The sequence below is a fragment of the Porites lutea genome, chromosome 1, assembly GCF_958299795.1.
Source record: "Porites lutea chromosome 1, jaPorLute2.1, whole genome shotgun sequence".
In the NCBI taxonomy this organism is placed as follows: Eukaryota; Metazoa; Cnidaria; class Anthozoa; order Scleractinia; family Poritidae; genus Porites; species Porites lutea.
This window is the reverse complement of record NC_133201.1, coordinates 52,882,302-52,900,354: the sequence shown is the minus strand read 5'-3', so window position 1 is coordinate 52,900,354 and position 18,053 is coordinate 52,882,302. Positions and strand designations below refer to the sequence as shown.

Sequence of the window (18,053 nt, the reverse complement as noted above, 5' to 3'; positions counted from 1 at the left end):
GACAGCAGATAAATAGTAGAGTCATGTAGCGAGCAATAAGTATCTCATTAGGCACGTGGATCAAGATGGCGGCTGGAGGAAGCGAGCTGAGTCAAATGTCTTGTGAAGATTTTGGAGAATTTAAGGTAATTAAAGTGCTCTTACTTTGTCTAAGCATAAGTGAAGCTGTTAGACCTCGAAACATTTCGTATGATTTGGGAACACTACCATAAATTATAACGATTAATTGAAGGGTCATCAATATAGGGTATTTTTAAGAAACGGTCCAGATAAGAACGATAGCAACAACGGCAACGAACATGTTGGAATGCAAAAAAGGTGCTAACTTTTCTGTTGTCTGTACTTACTACTGATTGGCTTAACCAGCAAAAGTTAACAAAACTTCATAAAGCGGTACATATATTCATCCTTACTTTCCAACCATCTTCCATATAACAAAATCTGGTCTCAGTTTGAATAACAAAGAAATCCTATGTGGGGAACATGTAAAATTGTAAACTTTTCTTGGCTATTGTTTTCAACTCTTGTGATTGGTCAAAATCTTTTAACACAAAAAAACACCCTTTCAAAGTGGAGTGTGAATGCATTTTATTGCATAAACGGCCTTCATGTAGGTTTATGCACTCTCTGTGTAAAAATGAGAACATTCCTATGTGGGGAAAGCACCGTTGCCGCATAACAAAAGAAATTGCTATCCACTTTACCCGGATCATTACTTGAAAGCTACAATGGTTGTCAAATTTTGTTGATACGCTAGACAAAAGCTGAGGATTTTTTTTGTTATACCTTATTAACCGACTTATATAATTTCTCTGTGTATGCTCCTTCTTTCCTTCAGTGTTGAGATTCACGCAATGTACTGGGTAATGCGCTAATCAACATTGTGGAAGCTGGCTAATATGAATGAAAATGACGACTGTTGTAGCCAGTAATTGTCACGGAAACAGAAAATGCGCCATGGCACTGACAGGCTGTTCTCCTGTCCTTTTGACCTTTTCTTCTTACCCCTAAAGAATTAAATAAAATTATATTCACCTTAAGACCCCTCAAAAATGTAGGTTCTAGCCCCCAAAATTTTACTTTTTTTGACCCGACAAAGTTTCATCAATCCTTGACTCAGCAGGTTTGCAAATTACATGCAACAGCCAAGTGTGACTTTCACTTGTGCACAAAGCTGCAATAGATGCACAAGTGTATAAGGAACTACTGTGGTAACCATGTTTATATAAAATTAAGTATTTCTTCTAAAAAGGTTCTGATTAAACAAGACTTTACTACATAAATACTTAAGAAATCTACTGATTACGAATTCTGGGAGAGGTTTATTCATGGATCCATTTAAAAAGCAATGGGTTGAACTAGAAAATTCAGAAATTGTTGGGGGAGAAGTTTAAGGATAGCAGCAGTCATAGAAAGTATTTGTTCTTTAAAGAATTCTTTGAGCATTTGTGTCAAGAAATTAAAGCTCTGGAAGACAGAATTCTTTAGAAGTTAAACAATATTTCTGACAAAAAGAGTGGGGCACTGCCCCTCAGCCTCTTTTTCAATCTGCCCGTGAAAATATGATCACAATTCATGGAGTCAATTTTTTTTTCACTTTTAAAGATGTTACAGGTGATTACATGTATTTAAAAGCTACCAGTACATCTTCTCCAAAACTTAACCCTTTAAGTCCCAATAGTGACCAAAAGCAATTTTCTCCTAACGATATCCATACATTATCATGAGATGAGGTTATGAGAATTAATTAAATGATCACCTAAGAGTAAATACTTTGATCTTTTATCAAATTCTCTCACCTCATTTTTTAAGGAAATGTATAGCGAACAGTTTGGAGAATTTGTATGTGGATATTGGGGCTTAAAGGGTTAATACAGCTTTGCTATTCTCTGAGTTATGTCTTTGTTATTTGCTTGCAGGAAGCTTTAAAGGTTCTTCGCCTTCTTGATGACAAAATAATCTATGAATTAAATAAAAGTGTTCCCACTGCCTCTTTTGCTGGGGAAATCAGTGCAAAGGAGAAATGCAATGAACTATACAATGAGGTATACAGTAATATGACGTACATAATGTATAAGCTATAATTGAAGAAAAAAGGATCACGTAATAGTTTTGGATTAAAAAATTTATTGGAGAGAGGAATCAGAAAAAATTTAACCCTTGTAAAGCTTTAAATTGCATCTTACATTTTTGGCAAAAAATAGTGAAACCCTTGTTATTTCAAAAGACTCAAGTTTCCCTAAGATGACTTCAGGAACAGATACTAACCTTTTAGAGCTGTTTAGAACAGATTTCTACAGGTGTACCGTAAAAGTACTCTGGATAGCCTAAAAAGTGTCTTCAATGTATTTCGGAAGAGTCTGTAGTTGGTTGCTTCTGAGTGGTGTTTTGGTTATATTACAGCTGCTGACTGCTTATCAAACAAGAGATCAAGCAATAAAGAAGTGCATAAATACAGTCAATGAAAATGTCCAGCAGCTTAGGAAAAGAAAAGAAAATAATCTAGACGACATACAAGCAATGAAAGACCTTGGGAAAGAACAAACAAAGGTAAAACTCTCACCATTTCTATGAACATATTTTCTCCAATAAATTCCCACAAATTCCTTCAAACAAGCAAGGAACCCTATGAAAGCAGCCTCCTTCTGTCCCCTCACTTTTTAAGAGTAAACTGAAGACATCATTGAAAGCCTCTTTGCTGCTTTTTATTGTTTGACTTCCCTGATTTGAACACAACCGAACAATTTCTTTTCCATTAAGTTTGAGTTATCCCCATATCTATGTACGTGCAGAGCCCTTTTATGTTTAAGATATTTTCTTTTTATTTTTGCATAAATATTTCAGTCCTTTTAAGTGTATATGACACAAATTTAAGAATTAAAAAATTCTTAAATTATATGGGTAAAATATGTAACCAAAATTCAAACTCATCAAAAATCTTTCAAAACCTTTTCTTTTTCGTCTTCAAAACATACAAATTTCCCTCCAAAAATGTCCTCCCTAAAGTATTGCCAAATTGACAAGTGTGATGTTAATTGATTACTGTACGAATGGGGTGCCCAGGATTTCAAGTGACAGGGATGATCAAAGAATTTTTTTGGTTTGAATTTTTGATGCCAGGATTTTTTGGGTAGAAATATTTGGCAAGTATTTTTTGAGTATTCAAAACAATCTGAAGATTTGTGTTAGTGCCTGGGTATGCCAGCCTTGTAGTTCTGCTAATAAAGTACAACCAAACTTGTTTGGTTTTTGGAAATTTTTTAAGGCAAGGAAATTTGGCATGGGTTTTTTTTTTGGGGGTGGCTAATTTTTGGTCCATGGATCTATTTTGGTTTTGATTTTTGTCCCCATTCAATCATCCCCGTCACTTGAAATCTGTCCTGTATTCCTCTGGGAGAATAATTGGATCAATTGAGGTTTCTAGATGACTGACCACCTATCCTTCCCAAAGTCACAAAATTATTTTGCCCTAAGTGAGGGAGAGGTACAGTCAAAACTCTTTAACAAGGACACCAAAGGGACAGAGCGATGTGTCCATGTTAGAGAGGTGTCCGTATAAAAGAGGTCACTATGATGACGTCACTTTTATGACTCCACTTACATTGTTAAGTGTTCAGTAGCTAAAACCAGGCTTACAGTTGTCTTTAAACTGCATTTAAGTTTATTAATTCACAGTACAAAGACACTGTCTTTCAGTAGCATACAACTTTGTACATATCAAGACGAGCTACAGTGAATGCTGCCTGTAAAAAGTTGTAATGTCAAGCACAACTCTGGAAGCATCTTTCGCTATCTTGCAAGTGCACTAAGCAGTAACTAGAGTACAAAAATGTAATAGAAAAGATCTTTATGCTATCTGTAGTTATTGAAGCCTGAAAAAAGTCAGTTATGTTTCTCTGCACACCTTTGCAAATTGTTTTTTGATATACAGCAACGGGCTTTTGTAGTCACCTTGCATAGCTCATCAGCCAGACGGGATTCACCCTGTGTATATTCACCTGATCAGGATTCAGGATTCACCTGATCACTGCAGTGCCCATAATAAAGAGGTCAAGTTCTTATGAATTTACTCTCTGGGGCCAAGATTTAGTGTCCGTTGTCTGTATTACAGAGGGTCTGTATTATGGAGGTTTTTTTAAAGAAAATATATAAGAATTTTGTTGCGACATTGGAAACTGCCCGTAATATAGAGGTGTCCATATTAGAGAGGTGTCCATACCCAGAGGTTCGACTGTACATGTAAGTGCTAAAGTTGACTTAGATGTATGGAAGGGGTAGGTGATCCGAATAGTTAACAAGATGGTGGAAAATCCAAGACAGGTCAGAAGAGACCATACAATGTAGATGGGTGGGTTGAGATAAGTAGTGGAGGGTGGGCAAACAAAGTAAGGGGTGCACCAAAGACATGGGATGGGAGGGGCAAACAGGGTGAGTAACACCAAAGACATGGGAGGGGAGGGGCAAACAGAGTAAAAGGGCACCAAAGACATGGGATGGGAGAGGCAAACAGGGTGAGGGACACCAAAGACATGGGAGGGGAGGGGCAAACAGGGGGAGGAAAACCAAAGACATAGGAGGGGAGGGGTAAACAGGGTGAGGGACACCAAAAACATGGGAAGGGAGGGGCAAACAGGGTGAGGAAAACCAAAGACATGGGAGGGGAGGGGTAAACAGGGTGAGGGACACCAAAGACATGGGAGGGGAGGGGCAAACAGGGTGAGGAACATAGTTGAGATGACCAGGGAAGGTGGAGCGGTCCAGGCTTGTGTGGAGTTTTGCGAGCAGACATGAGTACACAGAAATATTACACAACCGTTTTCTCTTTCTCCTTTGTTTTACAGCTTCGGTTAATGCGGTCAGAGCTTAGTGTAGAAGAGGTTATAAAACAACGTACTCTAAAGGTAAAGTTCTAATAGTAGTATTAGAGGCAAAAAAAATATATCATGTCATAGGGAAAAAGCTTTTGATGAACAAGATAGCTGGCTTGTGTTTGGCAGCAGTTATGTTCAAGAGAGCTGTTAGTGTGGGAAGTACTGCATACTAGTCTTGTTCTCCCAAACTTTTGTAGGGAAGCTTGATGCAAATTTGTCAGTTATCTCATCAATTGTTCTTTAATTTGCAGGTTTTCAATGAGAGATGCTGGAAGTCATTCAAACCACCACAATAACAAAAGTTTTTATCTAATTACTTAGGCAAACTTTATTTGAATTCAGTTATTCCATTACTTTTGTTAGTTACCTGTGTTCCTCAATGAAACTATGGAACTCTTTAGAAAAGGTTAATTAACTTTCTTCATTTGGGTTTTTAATTTGAGGAAAAATGCCCTTGTGGCAGTAGGAGGGAGTTTTGAAGTCCTTTTTGGCCTTGGCACAATATCGATTGACAATGCTCCAGTTGTTCAAACACTGGAAAGCGCTATCCACCAGGTCGTGATTGATCAAACGTTAGATAGCGCTATCCACTGGATAAGTCGCTATCCAATGGATAAGTAATACGAAAATTAATTGCGTTATTCACTGGAAAGTGATTTACCCAGTGGATAGAGGTATCCACTTTTTCAACAACTGGGGCATTAGGGAAACCAATTACCCTATCCACTGGATAGAGATTTATCCAGTGGACAGCATTATTCACCTTTCGAACATCTGGGCCCAGATGTACAGTGTATCCTATGTACATAGAAAATACGTTGGCATCAAGGCATGCTTTAAGTCGTTTGAATAACGCTAAATCCCTCAGTTTGTCACTTAGTACACACACTGATTTGGTCACTAGTAATTCTACTTTTAATCAGCAAAAGTTTAGTATGGTAATTAGTTTTGTAAATTGGCTGAGATGAAATACCGTAAAATTCCGAAAATAAGCCCCTCCATGTATAAGCCCCTCCAAATATAAGCCCCCCAAACTCGTAACGCAAAAAACCCTCCGTTAAATTGCCCCTCCAAATATAAGCCCCCCGGGGGGCTTGTACTTGGAAATTGCCCTCAAATACAAAGTAAAACAAAGCAAAAATGGTAAATTTCCTTCCAACTATAAGGCTAGCCCAATCGAGTTTGAAACGCAAATTTCCCCCCGTAGATAAGCCCCTCCGAATATAAGCCCCTCCAAAAATAAGCCCCTCAAAAAGGGTCTTTGAAAAATATAAGCCCTGGGGCCTTTTTTTCGGAATTTTACAGTATTTTTGTTTATAACTCTTAAGCTTTGGTTAGAATTTTCTAAACGAGTTACCGGTGGAGAGATCTATCCTTGCTGATGTCGCTGCTTATACCAATTTAATAGCTCAAACTGAAAGTTAATGGGTTCAGGAAGGAAAATATGCATCTGGAACGAAAACGACCAAAGCGGTCGTCAAAGGGTAAATGTTTCTATCAATGCTGGATTATAATCGATGATCGGTACATCACTAAATTAGTTGTGTATGGTAATGTCATCTCCATCATCACGCACTTTTTTTGTAATAATTTTTATGTTGAAGCTAACTTTCGTGGGTTGAAATTCACCAAATCCTATGTAAATTACTTGTACAGAAGAAAATGGTCTGTTGTTTATACAAGAGAGTCGATTATGGTACTTTAAAAGGTCACTGATTTTTAAAGAGTAATTTGAAAATAAAATTAACCATTCTGCACATCAAGAGTATCACGAAACGTGTGCTGTCAGTGTTTATAATTTTTATAAAATACTTTTCATTCACCAATTTTGAGGGCCTTGTTGTAAAGTATGCACCAAGTTTTCCCCCGGCCCGTGCGAGAAGTAGTAATTTCTTCATTTGTCTTCTTCAAGAGAGGATAAAGCTATATTCTCTCAAGTTTTCTTATAATCCTCCTTGACAAGATTCTGTCTTTTTCCTCTCACTCCAAAGTATGTTATAAGGGTTACCATTTTGACTTAACCTGTGTAAGCGTGCCCTCTTTTCTTTGGAGAAAAAGATCGGCAAAGGGGCATCTATCCCAGTTTTTTTCCTGAGGGTTCGAGGCGGCTGTATCTATCAAAAAAAAAATACTCGGTACAGAAACGCAAAAAAAACAAATAAATAAAAACTAAACGGTGCCAATTTTCCTCACTTGCATCCATGCACTGGCTGAATTGCGGAAGATCCAGAGAGGTGAGATCGGACGTCAGCATGTAAAGGCACACTCTTGCAGCCAATTCAGTTCATGCTTTGATCACACCTCGCTTACCCAGACCGATGACGGCACAAGTCAGATAGACCATGACATCGGGGCCTAAATCCCCTACTCTTTTCAAACAATGTCATGGGTTCTTTTACACCCCCTTCCAACTGAAGTACAAGGATGAAGGAGACAAGGCCAACGGCGTAACGTCAACGCCCAATGACGCGATCATCTGAACTGAGAGACGGGATTCACAGCTAGCATGATCTCACCAGTTTTTTAAAGACCTTGGTTGATGGTCCGTCCGGGTTTTGAACTCACGACCAGCTGACCGGGCGGCGGTTGTCAAGTGGCCACTTTACTATGTGGGAAAGATGAAGGAGACTATTTTCCCGAAACTTCGTGTGCATATTAAGGAAAACAACAACTTGCCGCATGGTAAATTTCATCAATTTTTATTTCCATTTTCTAGCAAATTTCCAGACCTAAATCAGTTTCGCCCCATATGTTCTCTATATTTACTCATGTTATATGAAAAAATAGTGAGCCTTGGTTACCTGTGCTGGGACAAATTTCCTTGATTTCTATGTTGTCCAATAGTGCCCCCTCTAAATGTTATTTTCCACCAAAAATGATAACATGTAGATTTAGCCAAGCCGGAAAGCGGAGGTGTCGGATTATTAGACAAACAAACGTCATGAGTTAGTAGTACAGTCGTGGCAACGAAGAAATCGGGAGTCCTCAGGATTGCATAGACCCGAGACTACAAAACAAAGGCCTCAAGAGAGAGCGATATCAGCTTCCCGTCCTTGTTGACTTTCTGCCGGAGGTATAAAAAGCTCACATGTTTTCGACAGTCGATCTGTTCTTAGGATACTGGCACTGCATCTTTGATAAAGGGTCTAGTCTCTTCACAACCTTCCCTACATCGTTTGGAGAGATACCGCTTGTGCCGACTACCATTCATTAATCCGACTCTTCAAAGAGTCCGGAAACGGGTTATCTTAACTCTGGAAGACGTTCTGGATATGAAAGACGATATCTTCATATACCGGCGGTTTTGGCAACACAGAAGAAGAGGTAAATGTAGATCATGACCGGAAGTTAGTACAATTCTCAGAGAGATCTCGCTCCATGAGCGTGGCACCTAACCCTAACAAACTGAAACTACTCGGAAAGAAAATCACATTTATGGGATATGACCTGACTGATGAAGGCAAAGGCAGATCTTCTTTAAGTCAAAGCAATGACGGAAATACTGAAACCCACTAATTTGAAGGAAGTTAAACTTCCGAATGGCTTTGTGAAACACATGTACCTAGCAAAGTTCCTGCCAAACTTACTGACAGAATGGAACCGATATACCTACACACCCGCTAGAATTGCGATTTGCATATAGAATATGCACAAAGCGGACCTGCTACCTAGAGCCCTTTTGCCAAATACCGACCATGAGGAAGCGAAGGAACTTGAAATATGTGAATCTAAAAGGTGTAAAATACAAAATACAGTACATAGGTGAAACTAAAAGCATGCTTTGTGAACGTTTTAAAGAACATAGAAAGGCCGCGAACAATCCACCCCACGCTAACACAACATCAGCAGTTCCTCCGCACTTCAGTTAGGGCCTGTTTACATGAGAGTGGGGGACCCCAGGAAGGTGAGGAAACTCGCTTAGGTGGGGTAACCAGCCTGTTCATATAATCTCTCATTTTAATTTGATCACTTTTACATGATAGGTAGGGTGACCCGCCAAGGCGGGTAGCCCGGTCTGCCAGACCGGGTTACCCTCTCAGCCAGGGTCAAATCTTGCCATGTAAACGTTCGAGGTGGGATAAGCCGCCTAGCCGGTGTCCGATTCGTGATACATCAAATTCGCGCATAATTGACTTTGGTTGTAGTTTTGCAACATTATTGAAGGAAACAATAGAAAGCCACAACACTGAAGGTTGCAGCAAGAGCTGCAAGTGAGTTTAGAAGAGCATTGATCGCCGAAGCACGTGACTTGCCAGCATATTTCTTGTTTACGTGCTTAGCGACCATTCAATAATATTGAGAAAGTGCACCCCGGGATGGCGTGGTTGTAAGATTGCATGTAAAGGAGGGATAATTTTTTACCCCACCTAAGCGGGCTACCTCACTCACCTGGGGTCCCCCACCTCCATGTAAACAAGCCCTTAACCTGGCCACTCGATCACAGACATGGTACTTCAACCTACACTTAGTGCGTCACACTGTAAAGCAAGAGCTTACCTCATAAATAGAGGCAAAACTCTTTCAACAGATGGCTTAAACCGTAAGGACGAACGTTGAACTGCACTTTATTGTATAACTAGAAATACGTATCTCGCAATAATCCTCGCGAAACTCGGTTTGGTAACGGCACTCAAATTAAGCCCTGTCGTTCGGGGTTAAGAACTGGATGGGTGACGGGCGTTTAGACAACGGCTTAATATGCTGTTATCACAGTATATATACTGCAACATTTTAAGCCACTATCTACGGTCGGTATACTATTACTGGCATAAAATATTACATATATACCGACTAGCAAGTTAAGCCGTTAGTTAGTGGCTTAAAATATTACAGTATGTAATAAGTATGGTTGCAAATTAAGCCATTAGTTATTGGCTTAAAATGTTACAGTATGTTATAAGTGTGGTTCTAAATTAAGCCATTAGCTATTGGCTTAAAATATTACAGTATGTAATAAGTATGGTTGCAAATTAAGCCATTAGTTATTGGCTTAAAATATTACAGTATGTAATAAGTATGGTTGCAAATTAAGCCATTAGTTATTGGCTTAAAATGTTACAGTATGTTATAAGTGTGGTTCTAAATTAAGCCATTAGCTATTGGCTTAAAATATTACAGTATGTAATAAGTATGGTTCCAAATTAAGCCATTAGTTATTGGTTTAAAATGTTACAGTATGTAATAAGTATGGTTGCAAATTAAGCCATTAGTTATTGGCTTAAAATGTTACAGTATGTTATAAGTGTGGTTCCAAATTAAGCCATTAGTTATTGGCTTAAAATGTTATAGTATGTAATAAGTATGGTTGCAAATTAAGCCATTAGTTATTGGCTTGAAATGTTACAGTATGTTATAAGTGTGGTTCCAAATTAAGCCATTAGTTATTGGCTTAAAATGTTACAGTATGTAATAAGTATGGTTGCAAATTAAGCCATTAGTTATTGGCTTGAAATGTTACAGTATGTAATAAGTATGGTTGCAAATTAAGCCATTAGTTATTGGCTTGAAATGTTACAGTATGTTATAAGTGTGGTTCCAAATTAAGCCATTAGTTATTGGCTTAAAATGTTACAGTATGTAATAAGTATGGTTGCAAATTAAGCCATTAGTTATTGGCTTGAAATGTTACAGTATGTTATAAGTGTGGTTCCAAATTAAGCCATTACTTATTGGCTTAAAATGTTACAGTATGTAATAAGTATGGTTGCAAATTAAGCCATTAGTTATTGGCTTAAAATGTTACAGTATGTTATAAGTGTGGTTCCAAATTAAGCCATTAGTTATTGGCTTAAAATGTTACAGTATGTAATAAGTATGGTTCCAGATTAAGCCATTAGTTATTGGCTTAAAATGTTACAGTATGTTATAAGTGTGGTTCCAAATTAAGCCATTAGTTATTGGCTTAAAATGTTACAGTATGTAATAAGTGTGGTCCCAAATTAAGCCGTTAGTTATTGGCCTAAAATGTTACAGTGTGTTATAAGTGTGGTTCCAAATTAAGCCATTAGTTATTGGCTTAAAATGTTACAGTATGTAATAAGTGTGGTCCCAAATTAAGCCGTTAGTTATTGGCCTAAAATGTTACAGTGTGTTATAAGTGTGGTTCCGAATTAAGCCATTAGTTATTGGCTTAAAATGTTACAGTTTGTAATGAGTGTGGTTCCAAATTAAGCCGTTAGTTATTGGCCTATCATAAAGACATCTGCGTCGAAATCCGTAATCTGAAGATTCGAAAGAATGCTTGCTTAACATGAGCGAAATGAAACGTTTCATTAGTTTGGGTGCTTTGAGGGTAACGGCGGGGCGTTAATCAAAACAATTACAGTCAGTGTACTATTCCAATTTCTTTTCCAGTTTGTGGAGTTGTTTATAAAACAGCAAATAGCCCCTTTCCTTCTTAATAACTTCCCAATCCGAGACCAAACCCTATCTCCTCATAGTATGTGTAAAAGTGCTATGCAGAGTAGAGGGAAATTCATTGGGTAATTACTGTTTACCATAAGTGACTCGGGTAAATTAAACCCTTCATAGTCCTCCCAAGCAAGAAAGAGACACAATCACACTTCTTATCTAGTGTTTATTACTTAGTAAAGTGGCTTCCCGACCCCCTCGCTTTGCTTAACTTCTGATGGGAAAAGTTCGCCAGAACAGCCTTTGCTTTGATGTGAGGTTTTTATAGGTCTTAAAAAAGTCACTACCAATTCACGAGCTCAACAACCTATCACGTCCACTTGGTCACGTGCTCCTGGTTTAAACCCTGGGAAAACACTGTCAAACTAAAAAGTGTGGGGGCGGCATTTGATTTCAGTCCAGGGCGAAATCGGGGTTGATTGTAATTTGTTTCGTTGATGTTCTTTCTTTAGCTCAAGAAACGTCCGCTCCGAATTGGTCATGCAGTCCCAAAACCACACAATAATAATTGTAACAATAATTCCCAAGGCGACCGGCCACGTAATGCGTGCTTACATCTTCAAATCCATTTGTGCAACACGAAATTAAAATTATCACACTGGTACGCTAAACCAAAAATCATCGCACAAGTTCGCCACACAAACAAACTCGGATATTCCCTAGAGATTTTCGCCTCGTGGTTTTATAACCCGATACAACGCTCTCGCTCGTTTATTGAACAGTACTTAACCGCTTGGCAGTCAATTAACGCTCTCTAACCCTCTAATATATAATATATATCCAATAGAAGAAGCTTTCTTCTCTTGCATATATATGTTGATTTGATGTACAATTAAGCCAAATAAATAAATAAATACTGAAATAAATAAACAAATGATGTTGGCAACAAATCAAAACAGTAGTTCCAAAACCGTTAATCGAACATTCCCAAACCAAAAAGAGAGGGAATTGAATTGGCTCAAGTTTATTCAACAAGAAGCTTGAGAACAACGTTAATTACAACACACTTACTGCATTGTTAACAATACTGACACAATTCTGATATTACTAAGAATACAAAACATTACCTTTTAGTATTATTCACAGACTCTATTGATTACTATTTTCGGTACAAAATAGGAGAAAAAGAAAAGGGAAGCCCAAGCTTGTTTTATGCAGAAAACATCATGTTTACGTTGATCTTCAGTTCTAGAAAATGCCAAAAGGCATGAGTGTGTTTTTCCTCATATGTTTTGTGTTTTGTGGCGATGTGAGGCCACTTGAAAGGTGATTAAACCCCTGTATAACTAAGGTCAACTTTCCACATCTCCGGTGCACAGCTCATCGAGTCTAACACGATGGTGTAGAAAAGTAAGGTAAGGTGCCAAGCAAGCATACTTTCAAAATTAAAAATTAAATCGGGATCTTCAGATTACGGATTTCGTCGTAGATGTTGTTATGATAGGCCAATAACAACAACAACACACAATGTAACACTTTACGCCAATAACTAACGGCTTAATTTGGAACCACACTTATAACATACTGTAACATTTTAGGCCAATAACTAACGGCTTAATTTGGGACCACACTTTTCACATACTGTAACATTTTAAGCCGATAACTAACGGCTTAATTTGGGAGCAAACTTTTTACATACTGTAACATTTTAAGCCAATAACTAATGGCTTAATTTGGGACCACACTTATAACCTACTGTAACATTTTAGGCCGATAACTAACGGCTTAATTTGGAACCACACTTATAACCTACTGTAACCTTTTAGGCCGATAACTAAGGGCTTAATTTGGGACCACACTTTTTACATACTGTAACATTTTAGGCCAATAATTAACGGCTTAATTTGGGACCACACTTTTTACATACTGTAACATTTTAGGCCAATAACTAACGGCTTAATTTGGGACCACACTTTTTACATACTGTAACATTTTAGGCCAATAACTAACGGCTTAAATTGGGACCACACTTATAACCTACTGTAACATTTTAGGCCGATAACTAAGGGCTTAATTTGGGACCACTCTTTTTACATACTGTAAAATTTTAAGCCGATAACTAACGGCTTAATTTGGAACCACACTTATAACCTACTGTAACATTTTAGGCCGATAACTAAGGGCTTGACACACTTTTTACATACTGTAACATTTTAGGCCAATAACTAACGGCTTAATTTGGGACCACACTTTTTACATACTGTAACATTTTAGGCCAATAACTAACGGCTTAAATTGGGACCACACTTATAACCTACTGTAACATTTTAGGCCGATAACTAAGGGCTTAATTTGGGACCACACTTTTTACATACTGTAAAATTTTAAGCCGATAACTAACGGCTTAATTTGGAACCACACTCATAACCTACTGTAACATTTTAGGCCGATAACTAACGGCTTAATTTGGAAGCACACTTATAACCTACTGTAACATTTTAGGCCGATAACTAACGGCTTAATTTGGGACTACACTTTTTACATACTGTAACATTTTAAGCCAATAAGTAACGGCTTAACTTGTTAGTCGGTATATGTGTAATATTTAGGCCAGTAATGGCATACCGACCGTAGTTACTGGCTTAAAATGTGGCAGTATATATACTGCATTAATAGCATAATATGTGAAAAGATGTACTGCCGATGGGTGACCAACCGCGAATATCGTCTTAAAGGTCCATACGTTGTTCTTTCTTTTCTTCTTCTTTTTTTTGCGTATTACGTGGTGTTATTGTTAACAGTGTATTGAAAAGCAGATTTAGCATTATTTCGGTGTCCGGATTTAGAAAAAGACAAAAACAAAGAACAAATATGGCCCGGCGCAGTTCGCCTGAAAATTATTATAGTTCGGGCCGTAATACAGAGCTGAAACTTTGCAGACTTTGATCTACATATATCGACGAGGATGGATTTTCGACAGTGAACGATCGTAATGCCTCTGATTCCAATCTCCTGTCCCTCTGTCTCTTGTTGTCAGCGTTGCCTTCGCTGTGCTAAGCGATGTTCCTTCTGCTCCGCGGTTTCTCGTTGACGTCTTCTCCTTCGTTGTTCACGCTGAATTTGAAGTCGGCGTTCTCGCTCCGGAGGAGTTTCGGTGAAAAATCTTCCTGCGCGCGCGCTTCGCGCGCGACAAGAATATAAAGTTGCTACGCTCGGAATCATTTACCTACCCACCATGCTATCTATTGTTCTCATTTATATTTTATCATTAGCCTCTTATGTAAATTTAAATTCAAATCTGAGGAGCCGTTATAATATCCTCCTTTAGTGTAGTTCCGGCCCTGAGGAAGGCTAATAATGTTAGCCGAAATATTGGCCTCAAATAAATTTATAAACCCTTTGCCGTATTGCCAGTCTTGTATTCAGTTTTGTTTTAATTTGAACCAGGTATCATAGCTAGCTTTCTTCCAATCTTATATCTGCGACTTGCAAGGGATCAGGCGGGAGACGAGATGCTACAAATCCTTAAATCCATCATTTACACTGCGAGGATTGTCCACTGAGAGAAAAGACGCTGCGTATCGTCTGTACCTCATCAGAGCCACCGTACTTCTGAGAGATGAACTGTCTGTTCATGACTGTCTAATAATCAGGAGTGAGATAGCTGTAGTACCGCAAGCGCTGCGATGGGAAATTAAAGAAAGAGTTCACTCGTCTCACATGGGAGAAGAATCCTGCTTTTACGAAAAGGGCGAGCCAGTGTGAATTTGAATTCTGAAATCAAAGAGATGATCGCAAGGTGTGAAACCTGCAGGAAGTTTGCAGCAAGTCAACCAGGAACCCTCATCCTTGTCGAGACGCCCTCGAAGTCATGGGAGAAAATCGAGGTCGATCTCTTCTCCTTCAACAACAAACATTTCCCCATTAAACAATTGAAAACAACTGACCAGGTCAGGTCTCTACACCCTGTTTATGTTTGTATTCATTTGGTGTGGAGGTTTGGCACGTTTCCCCAGCGAAGTTGGCGTCCGTCTGATGACCCTCCATTTAGGCATACCCACCTCACATTGGGGGATGTGATGTTGAGTCTGGGAGCCATTGCACTCACCCTAGTGACAAAATTGACACAGCGCCCGCATACAACCAACATTTTACTATGTAATATAGCCTGCGAACGGCAGACGATTCTACCAGCTCATCGCCGCTGAAGGACGTTTCTCCTCGTGAAACATCCCTCAGCGGCGATGAGGGAGGAAAAACGTCTGCCGTTCGTAGGCTAGATGTAATAGCGTGTTCAACAAATGCAAAATGAGGGCTCTGAAAAGTTTATACCAGCAACGAAAATAACCATCAGTACCCCTGATAGTCCAAATCCTGCAGCATGAAATAGATTGCACTCTTAGCAACTATCAGTATCTCGCACAAAAAGGGTTTCAAACCACTTAATCTTTGAGTGCGTAATGACCCGGTACCCATTTCCTTCTGCAGATTTCTAATATTTGCACAGTTTCTACGATTACAAAACCCGGAATACGTATGTTGTCTCTGACCCTTGCAACGACTGTTAAACATTAAATTTCGTTTCACTACAGTGGGGCAGAACATGTAATAAATTACCCTTCTACTTAAGCAAGGAACCATCTCTTTCAATAAAGAAGGATCTAAAGCTGCAATTTTATAGCTAGTGGAGGAGAATGTATGAACTAGTTAAACAATTACATGAGAAAATTTATAGCTCATTCATATGTTAATAAATTAGTTATTTATTCAATGAATCCAAATCATTCATACAGTCATAATTTTATGTTAGTAAATTGGTCAAGAGTATGTCAGTTTATTCATTAGTTTAACAGGCTTCCATTGTTAAGCATTAGCGAAATTGGACTTGCCTGTCAGTATGAACATTGCATATAAATAAATAAATCCATCTAAATAAAATAATCCATGCTGTTTGAAAAGCTGATGTGTGATATCATGATCACTTCTGCTCAATCGTAACAGTGATTAACAAGATTATATCGAAATATTTTATTTAAAAATTCGATTAAAACCCATACATGGTAACACATTTTATTGGACCTTCGTATAGATAGAAAGATCCTATTATTCAAAAAATTTTAACTTGTAGTGCCATTTCATGAACCTTTTAATTTTCAAATACTAGATTTCTTCAGTAATGATTAGAAGTAATCTAAGTTGTCATCTTCCTTTAATCCAGTCTTGATGTTAGTAAGTTCAATGGTAGATCCAGCATGTGGCAGGGTCTGATAAACACGCAAGTGCACAAACGAAGAATTGCCAACATCAACCTGGAATTATGAATCACCAGGTTAGATTATGAAAGGAAGTGATCATGTCTTTGGAGCTGTGATGTAACTAAAAGAAGTTGCAAAAACACCCAAACTTATAACATTTTGGCCTTGAAACTGGTGGGGGAGGGGAGAGTGAGTAATCTCACTATAGAGTATCATTACTAGGGGCATAACAACCCAGAGCCAGCTAGAATCTCTCGTGTATTCTTGTCAAAGTAATTTCATAGATGGCCAGTATATTGTTTTTGGATACATTTTCCCATGAATTTCAACTGTCCAATAAGACTACAAAGCAGTCAGCATTAGAAAAGGGTATCTTTGAGGTGTTACGTCAATATGCAGATTACACTTTTTCATGTGTCATACTACAGAAGGAAACACTTTTGGGCAGGTCTTCCATTTTTGCAGGAAAACGTACTACTCTAACTTAAACAAAGCAAAAAATAATTGTTCTGTGTAAGTGCCATTGCATAGGCTCAGTGTAGGGGTTGCTCACTCCAGGTTATAGGCTCCTGGTGACTTCCAAAAAGGTTAAGGGCCACATTTTTATAATCATAAGTAGAGTGCCTCATAGCCTGAGAAAACAGACAGCATTCTACAATGTCACCAACAGTTTCCCACGAAATGATGTCTGAACAACAAGACCTAGATGTGGCAAGTGTTTCTGATTGGCTGAAGCAAATTTCCAACCAATCAGAAGCACTACCCAGAACTTGGTAGTCATAAATGTACATCATCAGTATGGGATTTCTGTAGTTATTCGTCAGACTTCACTTTGCAGGGAAACTGTTAGTGATGTCACAGTGTGTTGGCTGGTTACTCAGGCTACACTGAACACTTTAAAGAAGTCATAAAAAAATTGACACTCGTTATTCATTATTTTTTTGCCAACAAATTTCATCCTTAAAATATGACAGTCATCCATACGAAAATTGTGATGACAGTGTTGTTATATTGACAATTTATAATAAATGGACCAGTGATGAACTTACCTTAATAAAGTAATTTGTTCCAGCTACAACCTGAGTTTTAAAAGACTTGGCTACAAATTGACTGAATTTTGTTCCTGCTTTTTCCTCCGCTTTACTTTTCACCTGAGACAGAAGCAAGCAGAAACACATCTTTACAATGTAACAACGAAAACTTAGAGGCAAATCGGTCAAAGGTGAGGTGTCTAAATCTTGTTTCTCAAAGAAGCTACTCTTTCTCTGCTAGCTATAGAGGCCTCGTTTCTACTGTGAAAATTAAAGTGCCACTAAACGTCACACAAAGCGATTCAAACAGACCTCATCGCAAATCTTTTGCTCCGCCTCGGTGGCTGGTTTGAGACCACTTGTTCCACCACACATAGCCATCTTGATATAGGAATTAACAGAAGTTGCTAACTACAGCCTTTCCTCACAAAAACTGAAAAATGCCTATTCATAAGCAAAATTAGAAAGTGACTCTAATCTGTGTGACAGTCATCTGACCTAACATCTGACTTTGTATTGTCCTTGCGAGGTCACCAAGTGTTACT

At 38.3% G+C, this 18,053-nt stretch overlaps 2 protein-coding genes across 2 annotated transcripts; one reads left to right on the top strand and one right to left on the bottom strand.

Annotated features, from left to right (window-relative positions):
• The first annotated feature begins 51 nt into the window (after positions 1 to 51).
• On the top strand, positions 52 to 6,634 carry LOC140921943 (protein MIX23-like). The gene is made up of 5 exons (XM_073371959.1): positions 52 to 125; positions 1,920 to 2,045; positions 2,404 to 2,550; positions 4,842 to 4,901; positions 5,123 to 6,634. Exons 1-5 carry the CDS (start codon positions 66 to 68, stop codon positions 5,165 to 5,167), a joined length of 438 nt encoding a protein of 145 aa, XP_073228060.1. The 5' UTR covers positions 52 to 65; the 3' UTR covers positions 5,168 to 6,634.
• Positions 6,635 to 15,965: 9,331 nt separating this feature from the next.
• LOC140921984 (cystatin-B-like) lies at positions 15,966 to 18,014 on the bottom strand. The gene is made up of 3 exons (XM_073372005.1): positions 17,821 to 18,014; positions 17,527 to 17,628; positions 15,966 to 16,531 (listed from the first exon to the last, which is right to left on the bottom strand). The coding sequence occupies exons 1-3, from the start codon at positions 17,887 to 17,889 to the stop codon at positions 16,403 to 16,405; spliced, it is 300 nt and encodes a 99-aa protein (XP_073228106.1). The 5' UTR covers positions 17,890 to 18,014; the 3' UTR covers positions 15,966 to 16,402.
• Between the last annotated feature and the right edge of the window lie 39 nt (positions 18,015 to 18,053).